The 27,306-nt window shown below is 32.3% G+C and overlaps 2 protein-coding genes across 7 annotated transcripts in view; both read right to left on the reverse strand.

Annotated features, from left to right (window-relative positions):
- Positions 1–12,375, reverse strand: part of LOC148605633 (degenerin-like protein del-10) — a 31,741-nt gene extending 19,366 nt beyond the window's left edge. The window contains exons 1-2 of the mRNA XM_088548833.1: positions 11,695–12,375; positions 4,112–4,279 (exon numbers count right to left, since the gene is read on the reverse strand). Coding sequence (XP_088404959.1) covers positions 4,112–4,279; positions 11,695–11,906 — 380 coding nt within the window. The 5' untranslated portion in view covers positions 11,907–12,375. The remainder of the gene's footprint in view (positions 1–4,111; positions 4,280–11,694) is intronic.
- A 6,586-nt stretch (positions 12,376–18,961) lies between these two features.
- LOC148605634 (uncharacterized) lies at positions 18,962–27,299 on the reverse strand. Of its 6 annotated transcripts, XM_088550477.1 has the most exons (10): positions 26,801–27,299; positions 25,422–25,535; positions 25,160–25,264; positions 24,618–24,719; positions 23,810–23,959; positions 22,995–23,108; positions 21,536–21,700; positions 20,937–20,993; positions 20,159–20,325; positions 18,984–19,431 (listed from the first exon to the last, which is right to left on the reverse strand). In XM_088550477.1, the coding sequence occupies exons 1-10, from the start codon at positions 27,133–27,135 to the stop codon at positions 19,403–19,405; spliced, it is 1,338 nt and encodes a 445-aa protein (XP_088406603.1). In that variant the 5' UTR covers positions 27,136–27,299; the 3' UTR covers positions 18,984–19,402. The 6 variants fall into 6 exon arrangements, with proteins under 6 accessions (XP_088406606.1, XP_088406603.1, XP_088406604.1 ...); XM_088550480.1 differs by lacking the exon at positions 21,536–21,700 and having other exon boundaries at positions 18,962–19,431; XM_088550478.1 differs by lacking the exon at positions 18,984–19,431 and having other exon boundaries at positions 19,963–20,325; positions 25,431–25,535.
- Positions 27,300–27,306: the final 7 nt, after the last annotated feature.

Consider the following 27,306-nt stretch of genomic DNA (forward strand, 5'->3'; position numbering starts at 1 on the left):
AATAAATTACAGGTCATTGCTTATATCTCTTTTTTTTCAAATCTTCCTACTTGAACATTTATCCCTAATCAGAGTTCACATTCTGGTTTGGTTTACTTTGAAACGGTTTCACGTCTAAAGTCTATTTTCCCTTGAAACATTATTTTAAACCAGCAGCCTGGGTATATAAGGGTTGCATCCTTTGCTTTTCAATATTGTGACTGACAGGGTTAAGATCAGAGAATATAATATTAGAATATCATGAGCTAGAAGCAGATTTTATTGACAATCTTTGTCTCAAATGTTTCTACATGAACAATAAACAAATTGTGAAAACATATTTCCTATTTAATCAATATTCCTAGAGAAATTACATTTGAAATAATCTGAAGTGGACACAATTTTGTACAGATTTTGAATTTAGTGGGAGGAATTTGGTATCAGCTGCTTTTGTTTGTAAAGAAATGCACATGCAAATTAGTGGTTACAGACATGCTTCACATACCTTGTTAGCAGTACATGTACTTTTTCCCTTATTCCAATTTAATACTGATATCAAAATCCATTAACACATATCCAAAGAATAGAATATGTCAGCAAATAAGTTGTTACACAAAAATCAATCTATTCTAATATACTGCAAGTGAAAAGTCGATCTAAATAACAGAGTTTCATATTTAAGACTTTAGCAATTTTTTGTGCCCCATGTATGGCTTTGACTTAGGATTTGGATAAAGTACTCTCACAAGATTTGAAACACCGATAAGCATAACCTCTCTCCTCACAACCACTAGTGAGTCATCTACTCTATCTCCATTAAGAAGACGACTTTTTTCTGAGGTACTGCTCATGACTCCACGCTCCCCTATTCTGCATCATTCTCCAAAATAGTTTATATTTGGTTTTCCTAAAAGCACTTTTTCTAATGTGAGCCATTTGCCCTTCACCTAACCAACTTTGCCTGTTTATAGTTACACATGAGTACAAAAACATTCCAAACACATATCCCGATCTACTTCATGCTGAATGTCTTCCTGATGGTTTGGCCCACTTTCAAAAGTTTGCAGGTCAACACGTTGTTCGTCAGACTAATTTCTGTTGGTGTTTTCAGCTGGTTCCTCGATACAGCAATTTGTCATCTGATTAACTTCATTAAAATCCCAATTATTGTAATTAAAAAAAGCTTGTATAGCTAATCTTTGTTCTTCAGTAACAGCCAAAGAAAGCACACTTGCATTCTGCAAATATTCTATTTTCACTGACTTTTACACAGTTTATGTGTCATCATTTACTGAAGTGGGTCAGAATCATTTTTATGGGCATTTTGGGGTTATTCTGCGGATAAAAGTGTCTGTAAAATTTACTATAAATTACGTTTTGACCAAAGATTACCACATGTCAATGCTAGAAATTTATTTATCATGGTTCGTAAAACTGATTATTTTTTATTCTTAGCCGATTTAATTAAAACCTATCATTCCCTCTAATGAAACAAAAATGCATGACCTTTGACAACGAGGTTATAGAAAGATAGAGATAGTTAATCATTATCCCAATCCTCAGAACATTTCAACAATCAATCAGATGGGAGGATATACCTATCAAAAATAAAATGTTTCAAAACGTGATGATGATCCTGACAAAATACATCAATTAATAAAAATAAAATGCTTAACTATAAATTCCTCGATGGCCCCATATTTTAGTGGGAAATTTGTAAATGTCACAGTTAGGAGGGAAATGTTGAATAAATGAAAATAAATGTATCATCATGGAAGCACTACTTCTCCAGAATATTAATATAAATAATGAAAATAATCAACGACCAGAAAAAAGGAAATATACAAAAGATAATTTTGAAAGTGTCAAGAAGAGAAATATTGCCAGAAAAGATAAAGCAAAACATATTGATGGAAAAATTAATTTTATATGTGAATCAATGGATGAAAAAGACCATATACATGTATATAAAATGGCCAATTACATCAAGTGTGCCATGGGTGGTTGAAATCTTAATAGAACAACAAATAAAGACATGCTTTTGGAAGTATTTTCTTTTTATATGAGAAATAAACTAACACAAAAGTTGGATCCTGAGAACCAAAATGATGATGAGGATGTTCCATTTTTAGACTGTTCGTTTACAGCTTGTGATATAGATGCACCCAACAACAGCGTTTTATTACTGGTGAAAAGTATAGAAAAACTCATTCGGAGAGTAACAAATCACGGGGAAATCAGCAAGAGCAATTTATTTGTCAAATCAACTGATATAAAAGGACATGTTGGAGTTTGTAAACTTAGATGTGAAGACAAGCAACATGATCTACTTTGGTCTTCTTCATCCTACCTTGGTGACAAATTTCTTTGTAACCTTCGGATGGCTCATGGATTTTATGTCTCTGGTATTTTACCAAACCAGTATTCAAGATTCTGTCAGGCCTCAAATATTGGATGTATTGGCGAAATTACCCTAAATGGAATATTTCAAAAATATTCACCAGTGGTAGAAGGTTTAGTAAATGAGTCATGTAAAACAGCACTTCTCGAGGAAATTGCTTCAATGAAGAACTTCAAGACGGCATTGACATTGTTACTGATGCTAGGCATGGAACTAGAAAGAACTCCATGTTTACTGATGTAGTATGTCTTGGTTCTAGAACTCACAAAGTGTTATATGTCGAAACTATTTCTAAAGTTGATTGTCCAAGTGCACAGAAACACGAACTGATTGGAACAGAATAAATATACGAGTAAACAATTTACATGATGAGTATGAAGTAAAAATCCGCGTTCATTGTCAGAAATACAAGTGTGAACAAATTCATAAGAAGCAATGGAATGGATACTAAATCTACAAATGATACTTGGCATGCAACAAAAAAACATTGCAAAGAAAATTAAATCAATTTGCACATGGCCAAAGTACAAAGAGAGGCAAACTTGGCATCCCGAGTTAGCAGATAAAAGTGCCAGTATCAAGACTCACATTTACTGGGCAATGACAAATTGTAATCAAGATCCTACAAAACTTAAATTAAGTATACTGAATATTGTAGAACATTATAAAAATAATCATGAACACTGCAGTGAATTATCAAGATGTAAAACAGGACAGAAGTATGAGCCATCAAAAAATGTGATTTCTGATCCAAAGGCAGAAATGTTACTTGGACGAGCGTTAATGAACACTTAAGTGTATAAATCACCTGTAGATTATATTCACTGCATGGACAGTTATTATGTTGAAAGCCTCAACAATGCTATATTGCAGTATCATGACAAGATGATAAACTTTTCCAAGCAAGTTTATGTACTACGGACTAATCTAGCTATCTTAGATTGGAATGAACACGTGAATAGGGAAACAACATCAACAAAAACTCTGCAAGATGCTAAAAATCCAAGGCGACAATTAGATATAAAAGTGCTAAAACGGAAGGCATGTAGCATGTGGTCAGAAATATGGTGGAAACTAGTTAAAGCATATCTAGATTAATAAAATTGGAAAGGTATAATTAATTTTTTCAATTGAAAAGGTGATTAAGAACTATTTCTTTATGTAGCAAACAATAATTAACTCTTAAAGTCGTCTGCATATATTTACCTAGATAACAACACATGCATTTTTATTTTACACACAGCTGTTTTTTTAAGTACCGCCCATATGTTCTTATCTAATAAAACTTAATTGCGCATGTTCCCCGATCAGGCTGATCGGATGTTGCTGGTATAAAGAAATAGTTACCGACAGTCGAGTAATTTTTCGACAACGTGACAAATAGAAAGCGAACAAGTTATCTATTCATACCGAGCATCGTATGCGAGGCTAACGATAGACGTTTAGACAAACCAGAATAGGTATCAGACAGACCCTCAGAAATTGGTCAGGGTAGTGAATTCAATGTGAAAGTAGCCTTTCAAGTGATTTGAAATTAAAATATGCAATTAAAAAACCAAGAAACAAAAAAATAAATATTTACAGTATCTAGATCCAGTACGTTGAATTACAAGCAATCGTTTACATATTATATCTCACCCCTTTCATATATTGTCCCTTTTTCAATGCATTAACATACGATGCTCGGATGTAGGCTGGGCCTTTTCCATATTACCTTTAGTTTAAACCTACCTGTATGCATTCTGGTTGCAGACTGTTACTGAGGGAAATATCAGTGATCGATTGTAATTGACCTTCACATTAACTGTTATCGGTGAGTCGTAATAGTAAATTATTCTGTCAATTATTTGGTAAGACATGATTCCACAACAAAAACAAGTCAGGATAAGCCAGAACAACCTACAAAAATGATAAAAAAGATTAAACCTAAAAATAAAAAATAAAAGAAAACCAAACCAAACAAACAAACAAACAAACAAACAAAAAAACAAAAACAAAAAAAAAAAAAAAAACGATTGAACACCATCACCACTATATATCGCCCACAAAGACATTCATGTTTATTGACAAAAAAGTACATTCTTATAAGGAAATGGACTCCAAATAGCCATTAAAATATAGCTATACATAATTAATTAAATGTAACTCTGAATTCCGACGAGTATGAAATAATCGTTAGAGTATGGTACATTTGTATCATATAATATTGCAAAATTCGATATGGTGTACACGTGTTTCAAGTAGTAACCTCTCTTCAGCAGCGATATGGTGTACACGTGTTTCAAGTAGTAACCTCTCCTCAGCAGCGATATGGTGTACACGTGTTTCAAGTAGTAACCCCTCTTCAGCAACGATATGGTGTACACGTGTTTCAAGTAGTAACCTCTCTTCAGCAGCATTAAAATCAAATATAAAGGAAGATCTCAATCTTGTACAAAACAAAAATCCAAAAGTACCGAAATAGAATGCCGAATCCGGCACTGAGAAGTTCTATCATGCACAATACAAGGAATGAAACCTAAACGTTAAATGATTTTTGAAATGTGATTCGTGGTCATACAAGTCTAACTACTGTATTGGTGAATACCATCGGGGACATTGCGTCAACCAGCAGTGGCATTGACCAAGTGATAATTAAATACAAAAGTACCAATACAATAATATTGAAAATTCGGATATGCTGTACACGTGTTTAAAGGAGTAACCTCACTTCATCAGCATTTAAATCAAATATTAACTTCGACTATTGGCTGTTGAAGTTTGTTCTGCCTCTATTTCCTGAAAGTTTTATTCTTTGAAATATTTTTGTAGTGTCTTTAAAATAGATGTCTGCATTACGTTCGTTTCAAATGATTTAAGTCATAAAAAAGCAATCAAGTGGCGAAAACAAAGTGTTGACTGCCAAAAAATAACTGTAGTATGACAAAAGAGGTAGAAAAAACTACTCTAGCAAGGGGTTATAAAGGAATATAAAGGCATATTGTGGTACAAATGAGTAGCACAGTTTTCTAAGTAATAAAATTCATAATTAGTTTCATCGGGTTATCAGTTGAAATATTTATATCTATTCCTTGCCAACTACCATGACGGAGAGATTGATAACACAATGTATGTATGAACTTAAACCAACATCAGACCGAAGGAACCATGCAAATGTTATGTTCATCATTTAATTAAGGAAAAAAGAATTAGGACAATGCAACACATTTTAAAGCTGTTTTGAATGATGCCAAAACGATAAGTCTAAAGTTTCCAAATTATACTCTGTCAAGTAATGTTTTGTTCCTAAAACAATTTTGTCTTATATTTTTCCTTTAAGTTAATATTTGTAATTTAAAGAGTAATCAAGGGAATCAATATTCTAGCGGAATATAAAAGCATCATGATGAAACATCAGACAAACTTTAACAGGTTGAAATAATTTTCCCCAAACAAACTCAACATCGACTTTTGTCAAAACAACTTAAAGTAGTAGAAAAAAAGAAAACAAATAGTTTAAATTGTCTCAGACGCGGTTAATAAATCTGATTTTCCATCAAATTAAGTGTAAACAGTAAACTACATTTGCCGTACTGATTATTTAAAGATATGACGTCATTTCTTAAGTATTTTTCAAGATATGAATATGAATTGAGCGAAATGAAATACACATAGCGAAGATTATGATCAAATCATATATTTTAGAACATCGTCATCAACAAAAAGAATTATTCAGTGTTCGGTTTCTACAGATTTTACTGTACTTTTCATTATGTTACGCCTGTTTCTACTTTTTTTTTAGAAATCCTGCTTTTGTAATAGCCGAAGCAGTTTTCATTTTTCAAATGTGATCTTTTGTCAAAAGTTACCGTGCGGGTCATAAAAAGGGGTAATAGTATATTTTGAATTTAAGTATCTCTCATCAAAATGCCGACAGCATTATGAACTCCAATATTGATAATATGTATCTGTTTTCTCTATGATAATTTCTTAAGTGTCAGTCCCTGTAAGAATCAGGCAGTGGGTGAAATATGCTTTGAAAAACCAGTCATTTTGATTGTGCAATTTTACTATTTGCACGATCAGAATCAAGGAAAGCAGAAAAGATTTTCCATATCATGCTGGACCATTGAGTTACAATTTCATTAAAATGCACTGAAAATGAACATTTCAAGGTCAGATAACTCATTTTTAAAATTTCTATTGAAAAAATTCTGAGCAAATCAATAATCCCGAGACCAAATAATAGTTTTTTCAGACAGAGAAAGCATCCTTGAGTGATATTTTATTGGAGGTTCGGTGGGGTTTTGACATGCATGTTTCCGATTGCCTGATTCTTACAATCACTTTCACTTAAGTTTTTCATTTTATACTTCATTACACATAAAATGAGTGTTGGTTTTTAACATGTACGAATCACCTCTTGTTTGATTGTAATAAATACAGGTACTCAATTCTTCAAACCCCATATGAGTGACCGAGAGAATTGTCATTTCCATATAATGTCCATCTCAAATTCGTTGTCTTGTTTTCTAGAAAAACAGAGGACGTTTACCCTACCGGTGCACCTGGTCCATGCTCCCAGTTTTTACTGGATTCCGAGTTGCTCATTTACTTTTGTTGCTTTGTATGTATTTTTAGTTATTTTATGTCCTTTGATGTGATTGTCTGTTTTCCATCTCTAGTCTTTGTCTCTGGATTACATTCATTTGATTTCTGCTAATATCTAGGTTCTCGTGATAATTCCGTCTTTGCAATAACAGAATATAATGCTTGCCTTTGTTATACCGGCTTAAGATTTTTTTTATAAATAAATTATCAACTTTTAAGCTACACTTAGTAATATTTTTTCGGAACGAAAAACTGGTACAAAAGGGTACCACACAACAATTGGATATTAACATTATTTAACACACATTATACTTCTATTAATGATGTCGTTATCCTTCTCGACAAACGTAATGACTTTTCATTCAGAATTGACAACTTTCCTTTCATCTGTGGCACCTGCGTATGGCATTTTCATATCACAACTCATACGCTATGCCAGAGCTTGCTGTTACTACGCAGACTTTTTGTATTGCGCTAGGTTCATAAAGTTAGGCTTATGGCACGAGTTATGCTGCGCTGCTACAATATTAGAGTCATCACTACAGATGTTTTATGGTCGCCATCATGAACTCGTGGATCGTTACGGTGTATCCATCTACACCATGAAAACTGATTTATTCAAAGTGTCACAGTTTTCCTTTCCTCGTTTCTCTACCCTGGACTTGACTTTTTAACTCGGCGGGTGTTTCTAGAAAAGCAGAGGACGCTTACCCTACCGGTGCACCTGGTCCATGCTCCCATATTTCAGTGTCCGAGTCCGAGTTGCTCATTTCCTTTCGTTACTTTGTATGTATTATTTTAGTTACTTAATGTTCTTTGTTGTGTATGTCTTTTTTTCCAAGTTTGATCTTTGACCCTGGATTACTTTCTTTTGATTTCCACCAGAACCTTGCCCTCCCTTGATTACTCTTTCAATTTGCATACAACCTAAATGGGAAGGTATGTTTCATTTTTCATCATCTTTTCTCTTATACAATGTATATATAATTTATAATTACTAGTTTTAGAAATTACGGTCTGGTGAAAGTATAAATGATATGAAAAACAGCTATTGTTATTTATAAATTCGGAAAAAACACATTATACTAGCAAAGATAATAAGATATTATATATAAAATATAAAAGTTCCCAAATATCTTATCAACATATTTCTACTAAACTGCTGCCAGAAAGATACAAAACGGATATTTACATTATCAACTTTAATTTTATTAGATACATTTTAAACAATTAATCATTTGCAATCTTTTTAAAGGATGTTCGCTTCTCAGTTAAAGAATAGCATAGGATTATGGAATCTTTTTAAGATATTTCATGCTACAATATTATAACATTATAAGGAGAAAAAATTGTTTGGTGAGTGCACTTGTTTTTGAGATATAAGCATTTCATAGTTTGGCGAAAAAAAGGACTTCTCTAGATTTTTTATAGTTTTGTCTTCGAAGGTATTTTTTTTATATGAAAACCCCTGAAATGATTACAAAGATATCTTAGAACTTCTCAAATAATATTTAAAAGTTTGTCTGATGATATCATGAAAACTTCAAAAGTAGGGGTCCCTGGGCAAAAAATATTAATGCTATGAAATGGATAAAACCAGAGGAGTCCCGAAATCTAACAAAAATGACTAAACACGAGCAGCGAATATCTTTTAATTGATATTTTAATTTTAACACATATTTAAGCAAGATACACATACAAATATTTTTGAGTAATGTTCTTTTTAAAATTAATCGTTAATAAGAACAGTAGATCTGGTGTCGAATGTGTTAGAAAATAACGTCGATAAAAAATACGTGTGTGTAACAAAGAAATATGATGGATAGCTTTATTACTATTTTCTAATGTTCCACAATCAATGAATGTGTTAAAGTACAAGCTTAACTACGTTGTATTGAAAAAGAACATCGGGAATAATCACTTTAATGATGATGAGATTTTCCAGCCATTTATATTGTTATTAAGTATAAATCCTATACACAGAACGCACTAGAAACCGTAGAATGACCAAAATTATTAGTAGATATTCATGGTGGCAAGTCAACTTTACCCATGTCAATATTACATTACAGGATACATGTATTCTCAAAGATATTTATTTCAATTCATACTTTAACATTTTAATGATTCTTTTAGTCATATCAGAACTTAAAAGTTTACTAATATCAGTCGTCATAGTGACATAGTCCACAGGGATTTTCAAATAATTATCAATTATTATTGAACTCAGCAGAGTCTCGTTATATAATAGTGGTATTATATGTGAAATTATTCCCTTCCTTTCATTTCTATGTAAACAAAACAACTGAACTGCACCGAAATCAGTTTATTTATTGATATATTTGCACTTCCGGTAAGAAGAACGTTGTGAAATGGCAACTGAAAACTCTTTCCAATTTGTTATGTAATTTTACAGGGGAAAGTGTATATTGTAAGTTAATGTGTTTATATCTGAAATGTACGCCGATCCTATCGCTATCTGGTCTAGTCATTACTGTAGAAAAAACTCCTCTTCGCACTATATGCCACGGATTTGGACCAAACTAAAACCGAAAATACTCACCTCACTTGATCGTCAAACACAACAAAAATGGGATTAAAACAACTTGTACATATTTGACTTCACACCATTATCCCACTGACAAGAGCTACATATTTACATATATTTACTTGAAAGACTAACATACACAATATTACCCTGGGCGTGACCCTTTATTTAACTCGTAAAACACAGAGCATCAATAACTTCAATAAGCATTGCCTACTAAAGCGAGAATTGGTAAGCCATTAAAACGGGAAAATGGGGTACCAATCTCTTATCAGTTACCCCTCCTACTCAAATGAATGGAATTTAAGGTAACTTTCAAAGGTCTTAACTATATATTTACTTTGATGAACTCCTATTTAATATTTTGATCCAAATCAAATTGAAGGTCGAAAGGTGAATATTTTCAAACGAGAAAGTTCTGGTATAAAGTGTTTTTTTTTTACATTTTAATTTGAAAACAATAATGTATATTTATTTTCACCCAAGCACTGTTTGTGTATCCAGTAGACAGTAGATATATGTAGATTTTGGAGGTTCTATAATTTTGAGAGCAGTGATAATCATACCACCATATTAGAAGAGACCGAATTGCAATCACCCAGTGCAATTTCAGAAGATGCCACAAAAGAATAGTGCCTGAAATATTTTTGTTTTCTTGAATATTGAAGTGACATAATTAGAGCCAATGTGTATGCAACAACCAAAAGCCTTTCTAGATAAACGCTTTTTGAAAGGTTCATACAAGAAGATATTACTTTTACCAACATTCGTCAGAGTTACTAATTACGTGCATCAATGTGAATGCTTAATCAACCAAAAGAAAAAATCAAAATAAGATTCACATATCAAGTAGTCCTGTTGTGTAACATAATTGATTGAGTTGTCTCATTGATGTATACCTTGACTGTGTTTCCTTTGTTATTTAATCTATAAACTTAACAATAATTCATACTCAGCTTACTATTCATATATTTATTTTAATATAATTGAAGGAGAAGCTAAAAAATGTTGTTAAAGTATGAATTGATCACCATGCCCAACATGTCTTTTTCAGGATTCTGTTTCAGAGGAAAGAATTGAAGCATTTGCACTGCTTGTAACTGCAAAATCAAAACTTTCAGGTTATGTAGGCCATTGTAATATTTGTCCAATTGCTGAAGGCAAATGTGTCTGAAGTAAGGGCAGCGTGATTGCATACAAAAAAAATTAGCAGGTTTCACATCTAATGTGACATGCAGTAAATTTTATCACTTAACAGGATCAATGATATGGTTTCTATAATAATATCATCATCAAACTTGATTGTTCCACACTGATCAAACCACCCATCTAAAAACCAAGATTCCCATGATATGAATGTTGTTAACAAAAAACTCCCAAAAATTACAACGAAACAAAGCAAAAACAAAACAAGACAAAAACAAAACAAAACAAACAAAAAACAAAAACAGAAAATTAAAACAAAACAAAAAACCCAAATAGTACGTCGTTAAAAAGTTAATAAATTGAAAAAAAAATATATGCCACAATAGTCATGTTTCAGAATGATATCCTCTAAACCATAGATCAATTGTACAAAGAATCCTTTGAGAAATTATTTCAAATAATGCATTGTTTTACAGGCGATGCAGAGTCCTGCGAGTCTTATTAATTTTTTTATTATAAGTTGTGCACTAGTAATAATATATGATTTGTACAAATTAAGCATGACATGCCATATTAAAATATTTTAGTGACATCTGTCCTTACTTATTAAAGACCTTAAAACAAGGACTAAAATAATATATACAAAGTAACAAAAGTAAACGAGCAACTCGGACTCCACTGAAAACTGGGAGCATGTATCAGGTGTTCCGGTAGGGTAAACTTCAGCTGCTTTAATTCGGTATATCATTTATATCAATTCTAGAAACACCTGCTGAGTTGCTCATAAAAAGTCCAGTCCGGGGTAGACTTCTGCTACTTTGTATATATTTTTTTAGAAACTTTATGTTCTTTGTTGTGATAGTTTGTTTTCCATGTCTGGTCTTTGTCCCTGGATTACATTCTTTTGATTTGCGCTAGAATCTTGGTTCACTTGATTACTCTTTAAAGTGGTTATCACAAATTATGTTTGATTTAACCTCCACCAAACACACAACATATTTTCCCGAGTTAAAAAAAGTAAATTACATACCTTCTAATTAAGAAAGTGTTTTTCATGGAAATATATTTCAGGCCGTGTAGTGTTGTTTCCTGTGCGAACTGATAGCACTCATCTTTCCAGTGTTTGTATGTCTTTGGCTTTCCATCATTTTCGTTTTCGTCTTGTAAATCCATATTTGTAAAATGATTGCAATTATTCGAAGACATCATTCCATTATCTGACATTGTGTTCACTTTGTACATCTCTCGAGCATCATTGACTCACCATTGCGTGAAATTGTTTTTAAGTCAAATTACGACATCAATCCCGGTGAAATTTTTATTCCGACCAATTATCGTAACAGTAGGTCGTGACAATTTCAAATGTCAATTGATAAATCAAGCAATTTAAAATCACAATCATTCAAAATGTAAATCCACCTAACGACTTATCGCCTCAGAATAAAGTTATGCAATAGAAATATAGAGATATACATAAAGACCATATAGTTAAAATCCGAGAACATTTCATAATTTCATATAGCAATATGTAAATGCGAAAAAAAATAATCGTTTGAACTTTTTATCGTCGAGATAATGAATCAGAAATATCAATTGGTTAATGTGCATAGCATAGCTTATAAACAGGTGTGATAAAACGTATACATGTTATGGGAAACTTTATCTTAATTGGAGTTTATATCATTTTCAGGATTCTTACATGCTAAAATTGTATGTTCTAACGTTTTCCTCGTGTATTATCCCGTAAGTAAAGTGCGAAAATTGTAATTGAATTAAGACAAAGTAATCAAGTAGCAGCCTTTAAATTCTCAGACATGAGTTAAGTCACAAATGTCAAAACCCACAAAACTCACTGTTATTTCGTTTTCAGAAACAGTTACAGATCACATAAACTTTCTAAAGTTTTTAATATGCATTATCTTGAAATTCAAGAACTCATGAAACAAAGCATATAACTTTACAAGTGCATACTGATTTTTGTTCGTTTTCACAACTGTTAGTAGTTTATGCATATTGCTCGATTTTTCTTGTATGAGTTTCGATATATTTTCAATCTATTTCTTTTTTTACTGTCATTACATTCTTCGTCTAACTTGACCCTTCTTTTTGTTCATTTACATTCCAGTACCGAATATTGTTTAGATATTGATTTCCGTTACTGATACCACTCGTACTTCTTTTCACAAATAGTAGAAATGAATTAACGATATAACTTTTTTTTTCAATTACGAGATAACAGTTTTGTCTTAAAGATTTTAGCAAAAACTTTGAATGCAGAAAAAAAATAGGAATTCTGATACCTTAGTTTAAGGTTCAGTCTCCAATTCCTCTGCATGCTAACAGGCAATGCTCTTAGAAGAATATTCGACTAAAATATCAGATCAATGAAGCTGCTGAAGCTTCATCTTAAATCTTTCAAGCGCTCCCTAATACATAAGGACAAAAAACGAGAAAAAAAACAAAAAACAAAAACAAAAACAAAAACAAAAACAAAAAAACAAAAACAAAAAACAAAAAAAAACAAAAAAAAAAGAACAAAACCGAACAAAAAAAATAAATAATAAAAAAAAATCGAACTTGGATTATATCAATTTATTAATAACTGCATACTTTGATAAGTCAGCATCAACCAAAAAAGTCTTGTTCATGTCAATGTTTAAAACAGTAGAATATAAAAAAGTCGGTTGAAGCATTAAAATTGAAAAAAATCGAGTTCCTATGTATATTGTGTTTACATACTCATTAATTTGCTTCAAGTTTCGGAAAGATAAAATGAAATCTTACATGTAAATTAGGGTACTTCGTATATATAATCAAGTGAACCAGTGAACCATACAGTGGTGGTGCTATTGAGCTATTAGCACATTCGTGGCACAAAAGAAAAAAAACCTAGTTAAGATGTAGGCATCACAGCTGGAATACTCCAATGCAACCATTACCATTACGGAATAATTGTAAAATGAATTAATTATGAGCATATTACTTAATTATATACAATTTTAAACGATTTGATTATTTAAGTTCAGCATATTTTACCTGAAGCGTTTAATTGCTAATTACAAATTTTATGAAAGTAACATATGTATTGTTCATATGACCAACGAGATTAATTTCTGTTTTGTCGTACATCTTGTACATTTAGTCACTATTGAAGCATTTTTCGACAGCATCGACATTACGAAATTTGTTATTTCTACCATTTTTGCAAGCTTAATTTACTGGCACTCAAAATCAATACTCTTTTTCGTGTGATGGTTTTCTTCACCATAGAGCAAGAACGAACTGAAAAAAAATCCCGATAATGACCAGTGATAACCTTTTTATCATTTTGGAGTATTTGACATTGAATATGTCTTATAAAGTACTCAAGGTTGTTCAATTTTGGAAAAATATTATTTTACTTCTTCATATATTCAAAATGTACATAAAGAAGCTAAAATTTTCATTATTACCTTCTTATTGAACATTTTCACGCCAATTAGCTCCCCTTTGAGGGAGGTTTTATAAAATTGATGTATGTATTTTACCCTATATAGGTTAATGCAAACATATATTATTGAATAATTTAAAGACATTTTTTTTCATTTTTTCAAACACTTTTTGTTATTTGAAAACACAGAAGTATGGTCTTTTTTTTAACATTTCACCGGGTTACTTAGACATGCTTGTAATGTGTAAAAATAAATGTTTTCTCTTAAACGTTTATTGTAAGACGATAGGAGACACTTTTTAAAAAAATAACTATGCCATTTTGCGAATGTGCATATAATTAGTCGTGGGCGGAGCTTTTTATCTTATATAGAAAACAACGGTAGCGAGAAGCATGAAATATTTCTGTCAGGTGATCGCACGTTATTTGCAACAAGTGAGAAGAAAATAACGAAACAGAACATAATCTATCAACCATTACAGTGTACCAACGTATGAAATGATAGATGCATGCTATTGTTTGTAAACTGTAGTAATCGACATTCTATCATTTTTTTTGCTCATACATTCGAAATATCGCATTTTCTTGAACGAATAACGATGACCCGACTTTGGACACAATTTGACATGGTGGGAATTTTCAATGTTAAATTATACAACTAAATTATTGTTTACATCATACTGACCGGTAACTTTACATCATATTGACCGGTTACTTTACATCATATTGACAGGTAACTTTACATCATACTGACCGGTAAAAACAAAGATGGAGTTTCTACAGCATCAATCGTTTTATTCTTTACGATTTTTTGTTATTGCATACACTGATGTGAACTGTTTTATACTTGAATCTGAGACGGGTGAAGAGTCTTTTTCTATGTGCATTGTTTTTGGTTTTCATGGAGAAAACTATGCAACAGATTGAAAAACATTTTCAAACCAAAATAATTCAAACATACGCTTTAAGACTGATATTAACAGCATTTTTCTCATGGACCAGACTGTAGAAAGGCGTAACGGAACGGAAGATCTATATGAGAAAGCAAGTAAAAACATAAACGAACTTGGACGGCAAAATGAAAAAGCAAAAACAAAATTAGAGGTATTTATGAATAATCAAAACTCAACAAACGAAATTCTGATTTCCTAACGTGATAAGAATTCAAGAGTGTTCGATAATACTTAAAGAGTAATCAAGGGAACCAAGGTTATAGCGGTAATCAAAAGAATATAATCCAGGGACAAAAACCAGACATGGAAAACAGACACACACAACAAAGAACATAAAGTAACTAAAATCATACACACAAAGTAACAAAAGTAAATGAGCAACTCGGACTCCACTAAAAACTGGGAGCATGGACCAGGTGCACCGGTAGGGTAAGCGTCCTCTGCTTTTCTAGAAACAACCGCCGAGTTGCTCATAAAAAGTCAAGTCCGGGGTAGACAAACGAGGAAAGGTAAACTATGACCCGTTGAATAAATCAGTTTTTATGATTTCATAAAACAATTAAAGGACTACTCAAATTTTGTCAATTAATGACACTACAAATAACAAAGGAACAATATCTGAACAATTAAGCCAATTCGAAGAACATTTTCATTATTTAATGTCAGATGTGAAATCCACAATTATAGTGTTTTATGAAACTTTGCAGAGGACAGATGAAAATGGGAAACCATCCATCTCATACAAAGCGTATGGACTTCAAATTGGACTAGATAATTTGATATGACAACCACTGAAATTGAATAACATTAGAAAGTATTTTTGAATACTTCGATTCTAGAATTTAAATGTATATTATTCCCTTTCATGAACCTATTTGCCTCCACCTCAAGTGTGTAACAAAGGATAAGATGCCATCAAAATGAAACAAAATTGCAGGCAGGAATTATGGAATAATTGGTCAATTTCTGTATAGACACAATAAATTGATGTTATGGGACGTTTGTCTGGTTTAACAGGGTTTTGATAGGTTTCACTGTAGAACACATCTTCGATGTTCGTCACATGTCTGTTGATAAGTAATTAAATTTGTGTTTAAGGTATCATTATTGAGTTACAATTTTTTTTTTAATTTCAAATAACACGTGTTTAACACATATCAAACAACAGTACTAAACAAGGCATTGATTTGAAATTACATGTACTTTTTCTTCTGAATGGTTGATTATGGTTTAACGTCTTATTGCAAACATATGCATTTCAGAACGAGAATGATTGACCATTATCATGCTTTGTACTTGTCCGACAGGCTGAGAAAGATCTTTATTGTGCTAGCTAACATAAGCAATAGTTCTACCACAATCGAACACATTTTGCGGATTCCAATTCAACCAGAAGTCGTTTTACCCCCTTGTAAAGCATGTGCTTTGCGGTGAAGCGCTTACAATCATTATTAAAGTCTTTGGTGTGACTCGTCTTGGAATTGAACTCTTGACCTCCTGCAACTAGAGGCGAGCACCCAATCCTGAGACCAGCAAGTCGATTATCATTCCATCTGCAGATTGCATAATTGCAGTTAAAAATAGACTAATTTTTTTTTTAAATATCGAGTAATCATGGGATCCATTCGAGTGAAAGTAAAAACATATACATTCAAAGGAAAGACACTAGATAGAGAAAACAAACACACGCAACAAAGAACACAGAAATCAAAATAACAAAGACATAGAAATAAAGGAGCAACCCCGGACACCAACTGAGAGGATTGTCCAGGTGCATCGGCAGGGTAAGCATCCTCTACTTTTCTGTAAACAGCGGCCGAGTTGCACATAAAATAGCATGTCCAGTATAGTCGAAAGAGGAAAGAAAAACCACAAATCGGTTTTCATTGAACGGATGGATCCACTAGTAAACGATAAATCTTCTGTAGTTCGTTCCAGAAGCCTACTTGTAAGTCCAGTACAGTACAAAAAATCTGTGTAGTTTCGGCAATAAGTATGGTATAAGGAATGCATTATGGTATGAGCTTTCTACGCAGGTGCTGCAGGGCTGTTGCCATAGTTGATGGGAAAGTTGACAATACGGAATTAGAAGTCATCGCGATTGTCGTATAGTTGGTAATGAGATTTCCTTTTCCATTGGTATTTAAGTGTTGGTCAAGATATGTGGTTGATTTATTGTATATGTATAGTTCTTTATCACAAGTTATTTTGGTAGATGCGACGTATAACATTCCCGAGACTAGGATTGTTTAAAGATAATACCTCATCTTATAGCGGAAATGAGATAAAAAGATCAGGCTAAATAGTGTTCCTTCTTCTTGATCAGATCAGCTATTAAGTCAGCTTAAAAAAAAGTGAAGGTACATTAAGTGGGTAAATTGAATTGACATATGTCTAACTTCCAGGACATCTTTATTAGGTTCGGATTTCTCTTGTTGACACAACACGTAAAATGAAAATGCTTAACCCCTTACTTACCTTAAAGCTTTTGTGCATACTTTACATGGTTGTTGACATATTCAAATGTAATTTTTAGGGTTTTTTTTCCATTAATATCCGATCCCTGCATTGTTTCAAGTTTATATTGACCCGTATCAATTAACCGTAAGCTTGATTTTGTGACTTGATTATTTATATGTTCTCACATTTATTGTTCTTTAAACAGATCCTTTATGATAACTTAATTCGCTATCAATCGTAATTAGTTTATTTATACTACGATAATAATTTGTTTCTGTTTTGCTTTTCATTTTCATAACCAAACACGCATCCCATCCTCAAAAAAAAATTATTTTTTACTTTAAGCCAAGACCGAAATTATAAACATTAAAAGGCAACATTGATATCTAGAAGACTGTATATATGGGTTCAAAGACATTTATTTCTCCTGTAACATTAATCAGATTCTTGTTTGCCAAAGAAAAAAAAATAAATCCCTTACTTTGCTACCATATGTATACGGTCTGTGGATGTACTCGAATTCTGTTCGGGCGTTAAACCCCAATAATTAATCTATCAACAGATTCTGACCTTCTTGTAGTGTTATTTTTAGCTTGGGAAAACACTTTGTTTTCATCTGCAGGCAAACTTAATGTACTTTGATATGAGACTAATTCATATAGGTGTTATCCAATATAGTGACTTTGTGGCTAAACAAGAGATCTTGAATTACGGTGGCCACAAAGAGTTGCGATTTTTTAAGGTTTTTTAACTAATTTCTTGGCCCTAACCACAGCAGAATTGATTCATAATTCTTTACCTCACCTGCAATCTGAAAATGATATATCTTACCACTGTCGCCATCTCAACTCCTATACTAACCACTCCCAGTTTCAGGCCAATCTGTGGCCAAAGAAATGCAAAATTTCCCAATTTTTGCACATGAGTAAACCTGGTGAGCCTCACATCAGGCATAAAATGGCAAAATTTGCCATAAATTACCATTTTGGATGGCAGACCCATTTTACAGCTCCAGCCTAGCCATCCACTCTTCCACCTACTCCTCGCCCCATCTACCCATCTGTAATCATCTGTCTTTAATTTGTATATACCAATTAGCATCGATACAATGATGCAACTCATTTGCATATAGTTTGCACATATTTGAAAATAATCTAAATCTAGACATTTCCCCCAAACAATTCAGTATAGCAATAGTTAAAACAAATAAATTTCTTTCCGTTTCTCGGTTTTCTATTGTCGTGGTTATTGTTTTAAACAAACATCTGAATAATTGATAATTCATTATTTTTTTTTCATTATGCGAATTCCCTTTGATGTCAAACAGGTGGTAAATTCATTAAGGTGCTGAGACATTTCTTGTAATTTCATTTATGGGTCAAAATCTTTGGCGAATCCCATGGGTTGTATAGAAATAAAAAGACAGTTGCCAAGTAGGAACACAAAGTCTGTAATTGAATTTTATTTGAAAGCTTTCATCTATTGTCAAGTTAGAAGAAATGAAGATTAAGATGTAAGGCCTACTTCAGTGTGCCTGTAGTACCATACACCCACATTTCACCGGGTACAAATACGAGGACCAATCTCGATATATAAAGTGTCTTGATAAAAAATAGACAATTATGTTTTCTTATACACCTACTACCTATCCTCTTCGCTCCAGGGGGAGCATAAGGTCATGACAGGATCTCTCCACTCAGCTCTATTATTTGTCTTGGTCTCAGCTGCTCCCTTTGTCATCTTGACATCTTAAAGTTCTCCTTAACATTCCTTCGGCAAGTTATTTTTGGTCTGCCTACTGGTCTTCTCCCTTGAGGTGTCCATCTTAAGTCTGCTTTTGTAATACATGATCCGTCCACTCCAAAGCCGTGTCAAAGCATTATGAATTCCCTCTGTTATATTTCATCAGTTATGCAATTTGAGCCTTTAATGTTAAGAAAATTGTTGTTTGTCATGTTATTTGCTTAAAATATTTTGCAAATTTGTTGGAGGCAGTTAAGTTTGTAATTCGACAGTGATTGCATGTCTGTCTTTGTTAACCACTTCCATACACCAATACCGATTTTACATTGCTGTTAAACAATTTAAATTTGGTTTTCTTGCTGATTTGTTTCGTTCTTGTACATATACCTTTACCTCAAAAGAGTAAACAAGGGAACCAAAGTTAAGTGGTAATCAAAAGAATGCAATCCAGGGACAAAGAGCAGACATGGAAAACAGAACAAAGAATATAAAGTAACTAAAATCATACATACAAAGTAACAAAAGCAAATTAGCAACTCGGACTCCACTTAAAACTGGGAGCATGGACCAGGTGCACCGATAGGGTAAACGTCCTCATAAAAAGTCAAGACCGGGGTAGATAAACGAGGAAAGGAAAACTATGACCCGTTGAATAAATCAATAAATGCAAAAAAAAATGAGAAAACATGAAATCAACAAGAAACCCACCAAATTCATCACAATTTTAATCAGAATTATAAATTATATAAATAAATGGTATCTGTATTTATTGTAAGGACTTTTACACAAACACACATAAATAAAAAAAAACACAAAAGCAAACCATATTTTTAAAAACAAAAAAAAATCAAAATGATCAAGTTAAAAAATATAATTATTTCATTCGAATAAACAAAACGACACATTACTTCCACTTTTCATTTTTGCATCACATTCCTTTTCAAGCGTCTCTTCGATCTCGCATTTCTCGTTGATATCCCTGTCAACACTAGACAGTGGAAAAGATGCATCAGGAGTTCCTGGAAAACAGACGTAGCTTGGAGACGTGATGTTGATTGTGTGAGGAGCAATAACTCTGAAAGATATACAGATCTTTAAATTACACCAAACGACTTAATCAAACTGCTTGAAATACCAAAAACAAAAAACAAAAAACAAAAACAAAAACAAAAACAAAAAACAAAACAAAAACAAAACAAAAAACAAAAACAAAACAAAAACAAAAAATCAAAAACAAAACAAAACCAAAAACATATATTAAAAAAACAGCAGATTTTCAAATATACATTTAATGTACGAACTGAATTATCTTAAGTTCCTTTAACACAATCATATATAAAACAAATACTAAAAACAGTACAGTATCAAAGGCATAAATAAAACTTTGGCATAACAAAAGGAATTATTGAACTTGTTTAGAATTGACGAAAAATGTAACTGACTAGACAAAAATAATTGTTTAAAAAGGTCCCATAAATAAATACATTGGAAATGTGTCATAATTGTTCTAAACGAAAGACAACTCCAACAAAATTTAGAAAAAATCCAAAAAGTTTTTACTGCTGTTATAGAATATTATTGTCTCCATCTCTTAGTTTTAAACTTAATGTAAGACCCCTGGAACTTGTCTAAAACTGTTGTTTTCAGTATAAAAACAAGATAAAAGTTCAAAATTATGTTCCTTACATATGTCTCTGTCTTTCTTTCTCTGAGTCATAATCTTTGGTATATTCGCCCGTTTCCCTAAAAGTAAAGACATACAAAACATTCAATCTTGAATACTGTTAAAGTATTTATTTTCGCGGTGTACAAAATTTCGCTATTTTCGTAGTAAAAATAAAAGCGCGACAAAGAGTGCCCGCGAAATTGATTTTTAACATTGCATAAGGCTTATCATTTCTTGAATCAGCGAAAAATTGATACCCGTGAATATGTTCACTTGACATAATCCGCGAAAATTAGCAACCGCGCAAAATAAATGCATTTACAGTACCCGAAAGTAGATGTGTTATCATGTGGAAATTTGTACTTTATGTTTTCATTTCTATGAATATTTAAAGAACGGTTAGATATCCACAACTTCCTTAAGTAAATTAATTACAATGATGTTTAGCATTTAAAGAAGGATACACATATAGGGATAATTCATGATTTAACAACTTTTTGATTTTATCACTTAATTCTTGTTTTTGTTTATAAGCGTCGTTTGAGTGAATGTTTGTGATATTAGAATTTACTTTTTACAGGAGAACTACAACGCATTTGTTGAATTGTTGTTATTTTACCTTTTGGTTTGACCCTGCTGACTTAAAGAGGATAATTTAGATAAGTCGTTCATGAACAGTTGTAATCTCCTTTCCATTTGACCGATCCCGTTCCTCAAATATTCGTTTTCTTTTTGTAATTCACTGGGTTTGTCGTCAATATCAGTAAACAGTATATTTTCTAAACTGAATACAAAAAGTACCAGTTCAAATGGTTGATTTTACTCCCATTTACGGTACTAGCTTATCTGATTTCCTTTGAGGACTATAAAGGTCAAACTGTATCCTTAACCTCCTAAAGGTGTAGCAATATGAATTTAATCAAACAGTATAATTTAAATAGTATTTTTAAATCTCCCCTGAATGTATTCTGTAGAATGATATTTTCTATTTATTTTCTTTTAAGAAGTTGCAAAACGTTGGATTACCCTTTGGTGTATCTGCAGTTACCGTGGTCATTTATTTTGGATAAAAAACGAGCCGCATGCATATTCAAAAAAAGAGACTAAAACTAAAAACTAAGCCATTTCAGAGCTTTTATTTCAGATTTTGGAGGGGAATATTTTTATGAAATGTTTACGCAAAAAAAAACTATTTGACGTTCGTTTCATATTTACTTATAATAAAAAAAAATATTACAAATTATAAACCATCATTCAGGCTTAAATGCACGACAGCTTTAGTATGTCTTTATTATGCATCAATTTAATTACATTTTACTTTCATACAGACTTTCTGTACCGTGCCGGAATTCTTACAATTAGGCTTCTGTAAAACGTTTTGGGGCTTCAAGATGACATTATCACAAAAGCTTTATGGTCGTTCTAAAGAACTCGTGGTTTGTATTGATGTACCAATCTGCACCATGAAAACCGAGTTGTTTACCGTGTTATGCTTTCCCTTTCTCTTCCGTCTGTCCCGGACTTGGCATATTTAAATCAAATCGGCGGCTGTTTCTAAAAAAGCAGAAGGCACTTTCCCTACCGTTGCACCCATTCCATGCTCCCAGTTTTAGAAGAATTTGGGTTGCTCATTTAATGTTATAACTCTATAATTACTATTCGAATCTTGGTTCTCTTGATTATTATAGTAGAACTTTTGGAGTATTTATCCGTGCTTGAGACTCTATTTCCATCAAACTACTTTTTCTCTTACTTCCAAGTTTATAATAACTTTCAAATAGTGTATTCTGTATTTTATCACTTGACTGACCATCAGAAGCCGTCTCGATAACAAATTCCAAGGATGAATGGCTCTTAACGTATCTAAGGAGGTCTATTCGCGTTTAAGTTTTGACAGAACACAATGAGCAACTTACAAAGACAGTACCATATGGAATGATGAACTGCTGCTTTGGTCCAGAATATGCATAGATTTATTCACTTTTCAGTGATCAGTTCTCTATTAATTGTTTTTGTGTGTTTTCAACTTTTTAAAAATGATCGTTTCCAAAGTCCGAAACTCTTCCTAAAATAAGTACCTGTCACCTAAACCTTTAAAACCATGCCAGTGAACTTTAGCATCTTTAAGTTTCTTTTCGACAGAGTAGAATTTGGACTTCCATTGAATATGCTCTTCAGTCAGTATTTCAACACTTCAAGTGAAAGCATTATAACTATACTTCTAATAATAGGCACACAATAAAAAGTTCAACACAATGTTTGTTCATAGTCTACATATTTTTTTTTATAAAAAGAAAGCAGGTATCTTAATATAATAAGATTTTAAATGCTCTTTCTAGTTTCATTTAACTTTCTGGAATATTCGGTGTAAAACGTACTGAATCTGAAGACCGAGCTGCATTTTATTGTTTATGTTCGGGATCTTGAAACGATGCAATACAAATTTATCAGATGTTTTTTGTTTGCATGTGTCAGTAGAACGCATCTCTTCCCTCTGTATATTTACTATTTTAGCCATTGCTTAGGTGACACGATTCAAAATTAATCGGTAATCTGTTCTTAATTTCCATTTGATCTTGTTGCATGATATTTCCTACATGACAAGATACTAAAAAAAATTCCGTCAAGTCATTGAGAGTGATTGTTACGTGTCTCGGTTATCTTCTGTAAAGTTTTGAATGAAAACAAAATAATGTGTAATCACAAAAATAAATGTTTACTAAAATGAATTAAATGTCCCGCAAATGTGGATCACCGATACACAAAAAGTATATGAACTCTCGATTTGATTCTGAAAATGTCACTATCGATAGTAGCTACTATTTTATCCAAATTGTGTATCGTTATCAAATTGCATATATTTATCCAAATTGCACTATTCTTATAGTTATACCTTATTCTTAGTTGTTGATTTTCTTTGTTAAGATTTTGTACTTTGAACTCATAATCTTTCAATTGTTTTTCTAGCTTCTGTAAATATGTCTCTTGAAATGATTTGGGTCGTTGTGTTTGTACCTCAGATCCACAAAAACTTTCTGAATATCTTTATAAAACAAACTGTTTATAAGAGTTTTATAACAAGTTGAATAACGCACAAATATGGCTTTAGAAAAAATAACTGTGGGCTGTAAATTGAAAAAAATAAACAAAACATCTTGGATCATTTAAGTTTATGTTGTAATATACGATGAGTCCATCTCCACCAATAACACACAGGTTACTTTTACTTATGTATTGAGAGACTCATGCTGGTAATTACGACTAGTCTTGAGATATCACTGGTCACATTTAAAAGTCACAATAAGCCGATAAACGTAGGTCCTCTCTATTGAAAACATTTAATCGGAAGAAAGACACCGAAAAATAAACAAACAAAAACAAAACAAAACAAAACAAAACAAAACAAACAAACAAACAAACAAACGATAGCTTTTTTCTCGCTAGATATACTTTGGAAGGATAAGATAGTCCTTAACTTAGCCGCGCCTCGTTGGAGAACGCATATATGTTATCTTTGGTAATTTTCTCTCTGGCAACCGCAAGTATGGTAAATTATTTATTCCTTACTTACAACAAATAATAATTCTTTTTTTATTTTGAATACAAGTTGCACAAGAAAATTACTAAATCGAACAGCTTATTATGACTTATGCTAATTGTCATCACAACAGCTCCTATTATTATTATTTTGTGTATCTCACCGCGTTTTTAAACTTATAACATCACTCTCTGCTTTCTTTGTTGTCAGTTCTTTAGATAGACAATTTATCCTGATCTGTAACTCCTCTTTTTCCTTGCTGAGTCTGTAAATTGAGGTAAAAATATCCAAATAAAAACATAAACGTTTTGACGATGAGACAAGACAGGATGCATGCTAGCACAACGGTAGAACATTTACGCCCCCAAATATAAAATGCAATGAGAAGTGAACAATGTTTAAAAATTTCGCAGTCATTCTCAAACTTTCATGCAAGAGAAATAATCGTGAACAGATAAATAAATGATATCCATCATTTCCAGCAGCTTGGTCGTGAAGAATAAAAAACTACAATATTGTTGAGTTTTAACAGTTTTAGATAAAAACTTCAATTTGTATGTCAAAATTATTCAAAAAGTAACCTAAATACATCATAATATAATGTGAATGGAAACCTTTGTAAGAAAATTACAATTTAGTAGCTCAGTCCAATTACTAACGCTAAAGATATTTTTTTCAAATTGAAACAGAAAGAGGTCTTCTCACCGCGTTTGACATTTCAATAGGTCGCTGTTTTTGTCGTTAGCAGCTTCCAATTCTCTAGATAGACATATCATCTTGTTTTTTAATTCCTCTTTATCATCTGTTGACCTGAAATTTTACAAGCTCAAGATGTTTTTATATATACTCATCTACATTTTCTCATAAATCTTTCCATGCTGAATTGAAAACAGACATTTTTCTCATAAGAAATTATTTGGACTTGACGGAAAAGTTCATTTTCTGAATTAAAAAGCAAATAAAATACCATACAAACTTTTTAACTCTTTGATGAAGGATAAAGCTCTCTTTTGAAGATTCTTCTAATTGATTTATCATATTTGTCATCTTCCTTTCAATAAGATTCTTTTCTTTACAACACCTACAGAGAAAGTGAAAAACAAACTACAAACAAGAGATACTATTAGGAAGAGTAGCATCATTACGGAAACGATATTTATCTGCTTAATTGGATATCCTTCTTCTATTCTAAAACGGAACAAAAATACAGGCTTTGAACAGTAGACGCGGCCAACAGACCGCTAAAAAATTACAAGATTTTTTGCTATGTGAATAAATTTCCCTGACGTTATCCGATTATAATTCAATTTCTGAAGTGACCCGCTTTCTGATTGGATTTAACATTTTGTCCAACACATCATAGACCAAATTTTGCTGTGACTGTGTCGTCATCAATCTGTTTTGATGACAGCCATTCCTTTAGTCGGATAATGTTTAATCTTCCTATTGTCCTAGAATTTCTAGGAGACTATTTGCACGGTCAGTAAGAGAGGAAATTACATGAATGTCTGCCGTTGTATTGAGTGTGTCTGCACAGTTAGTAAGAGAGGAAATTACATGAATTTCTGCCGTTGTATTAAGCATGTTTGCACGGTTAGTAAGGAGGGAGTTAAACGAATGTCTGCCGTGGTATTGAGTCTGTCTGAACGGTCATTAAGAGAGGAAATTACATGAATGTCTGCCGTTGTACTGAGTTTGTCTGTACGGTCAGTAAGAGAGGAAATTACATGAATTTCTGCCGTTGTATTGAGCCTGTCTGCGCATACACGCTTTGAAAGAGAGGAAATTACATGAATGAGGCTGTCTAAGAAGTTTTTATTTGTTTCATTGTTTGGTTTTAAACAGAAATTAATAATGTGTAATATATATCTGTTCCTAAGCTTAACTAACTACTTGTGGAAATATTATTGCTCGTCAGGTACTAATTTTGTCGTATTCGTGAGTTTGGTGGAAATTTCCCATAGAAACAAGATGGCGGATAAACAATACGTTCAGTGCAAAATTCTCGTAGGAAAAATAAATTTTTAATTTTTTTCAATCTCGGAGGTAAGAACGAGAAATAATTGTATGAGAATTGTAGTACAGAACGACATAAATAAAATGGCAAGTTTTTTTAAAGGAACTTTTGAGTAATAAAAAATTAATCTAAAAAAAACAGGCTGAGGTGAATTCGAGTATAAACATATATGGTTCATTGTCTGATCGTGATTGGTCGTTCATGGTAGCGAAAACAAGTCTTATATAAACAGGTATTAAAATAATGTGTCGCAATTCAGTTCTCTCTAATCATACATTTTTGTCAAGTGTAATCATGTTAATATAGAGAAAAAACTATTTTTAACTTACTCGCATCCGGTGCACTTCCTTTCCATATTCTGTCGGATTTTTGGAAAGTTTTCATCGCCAAATTTACAGTCATTTGATAGATTTGCCTTGCATTGGATTTGTTCCCTCTGAATTCTGCTAGAATCATGATGCAATTTGGACGGATATTTACAAATAAGCCTTGTTGATATACCCTTTTCTTCAAAGACTTTAACGTCCTCATTGGACAAATGAGGTAACGAAGATTCATTACTCGATATTATTCCCTTTTTATGATGAATTGTTTCAGATTCCACGGTCTTGCCATTAGTCTCAATTATGGTCTTCGTACAAATACCTCCAGCGTAGTATGTCATTTCTATAACACTTCATAGGCGAACACAAACCTTCCTTTTACATATGTATGACATTTTAATATAAATCAATGCAATTGTCTTGCACACGTAATTTATAGGTCAAGTGCTCAAATGGGAAGTTTCTGTTCTATTATTAGACACAATTGTACCGACGTATTTGTGTTTTTCAGA

The sequence above is a fragment of the Perna viridis genome, chromosome 10 (assembly GCF_037379345.1).
Source record: "Perna viridis isolate PV_CMFRI_1.1 ecotype Kerala chromosome 10, ASM3737934v1, whole genome shotgun sequence".
Lineage (NCBI taxonomy): Eukaryota > Metazoa > Mollusca > Bivalvia > Mytilida > Mytilidae > Perna > Perna viridis.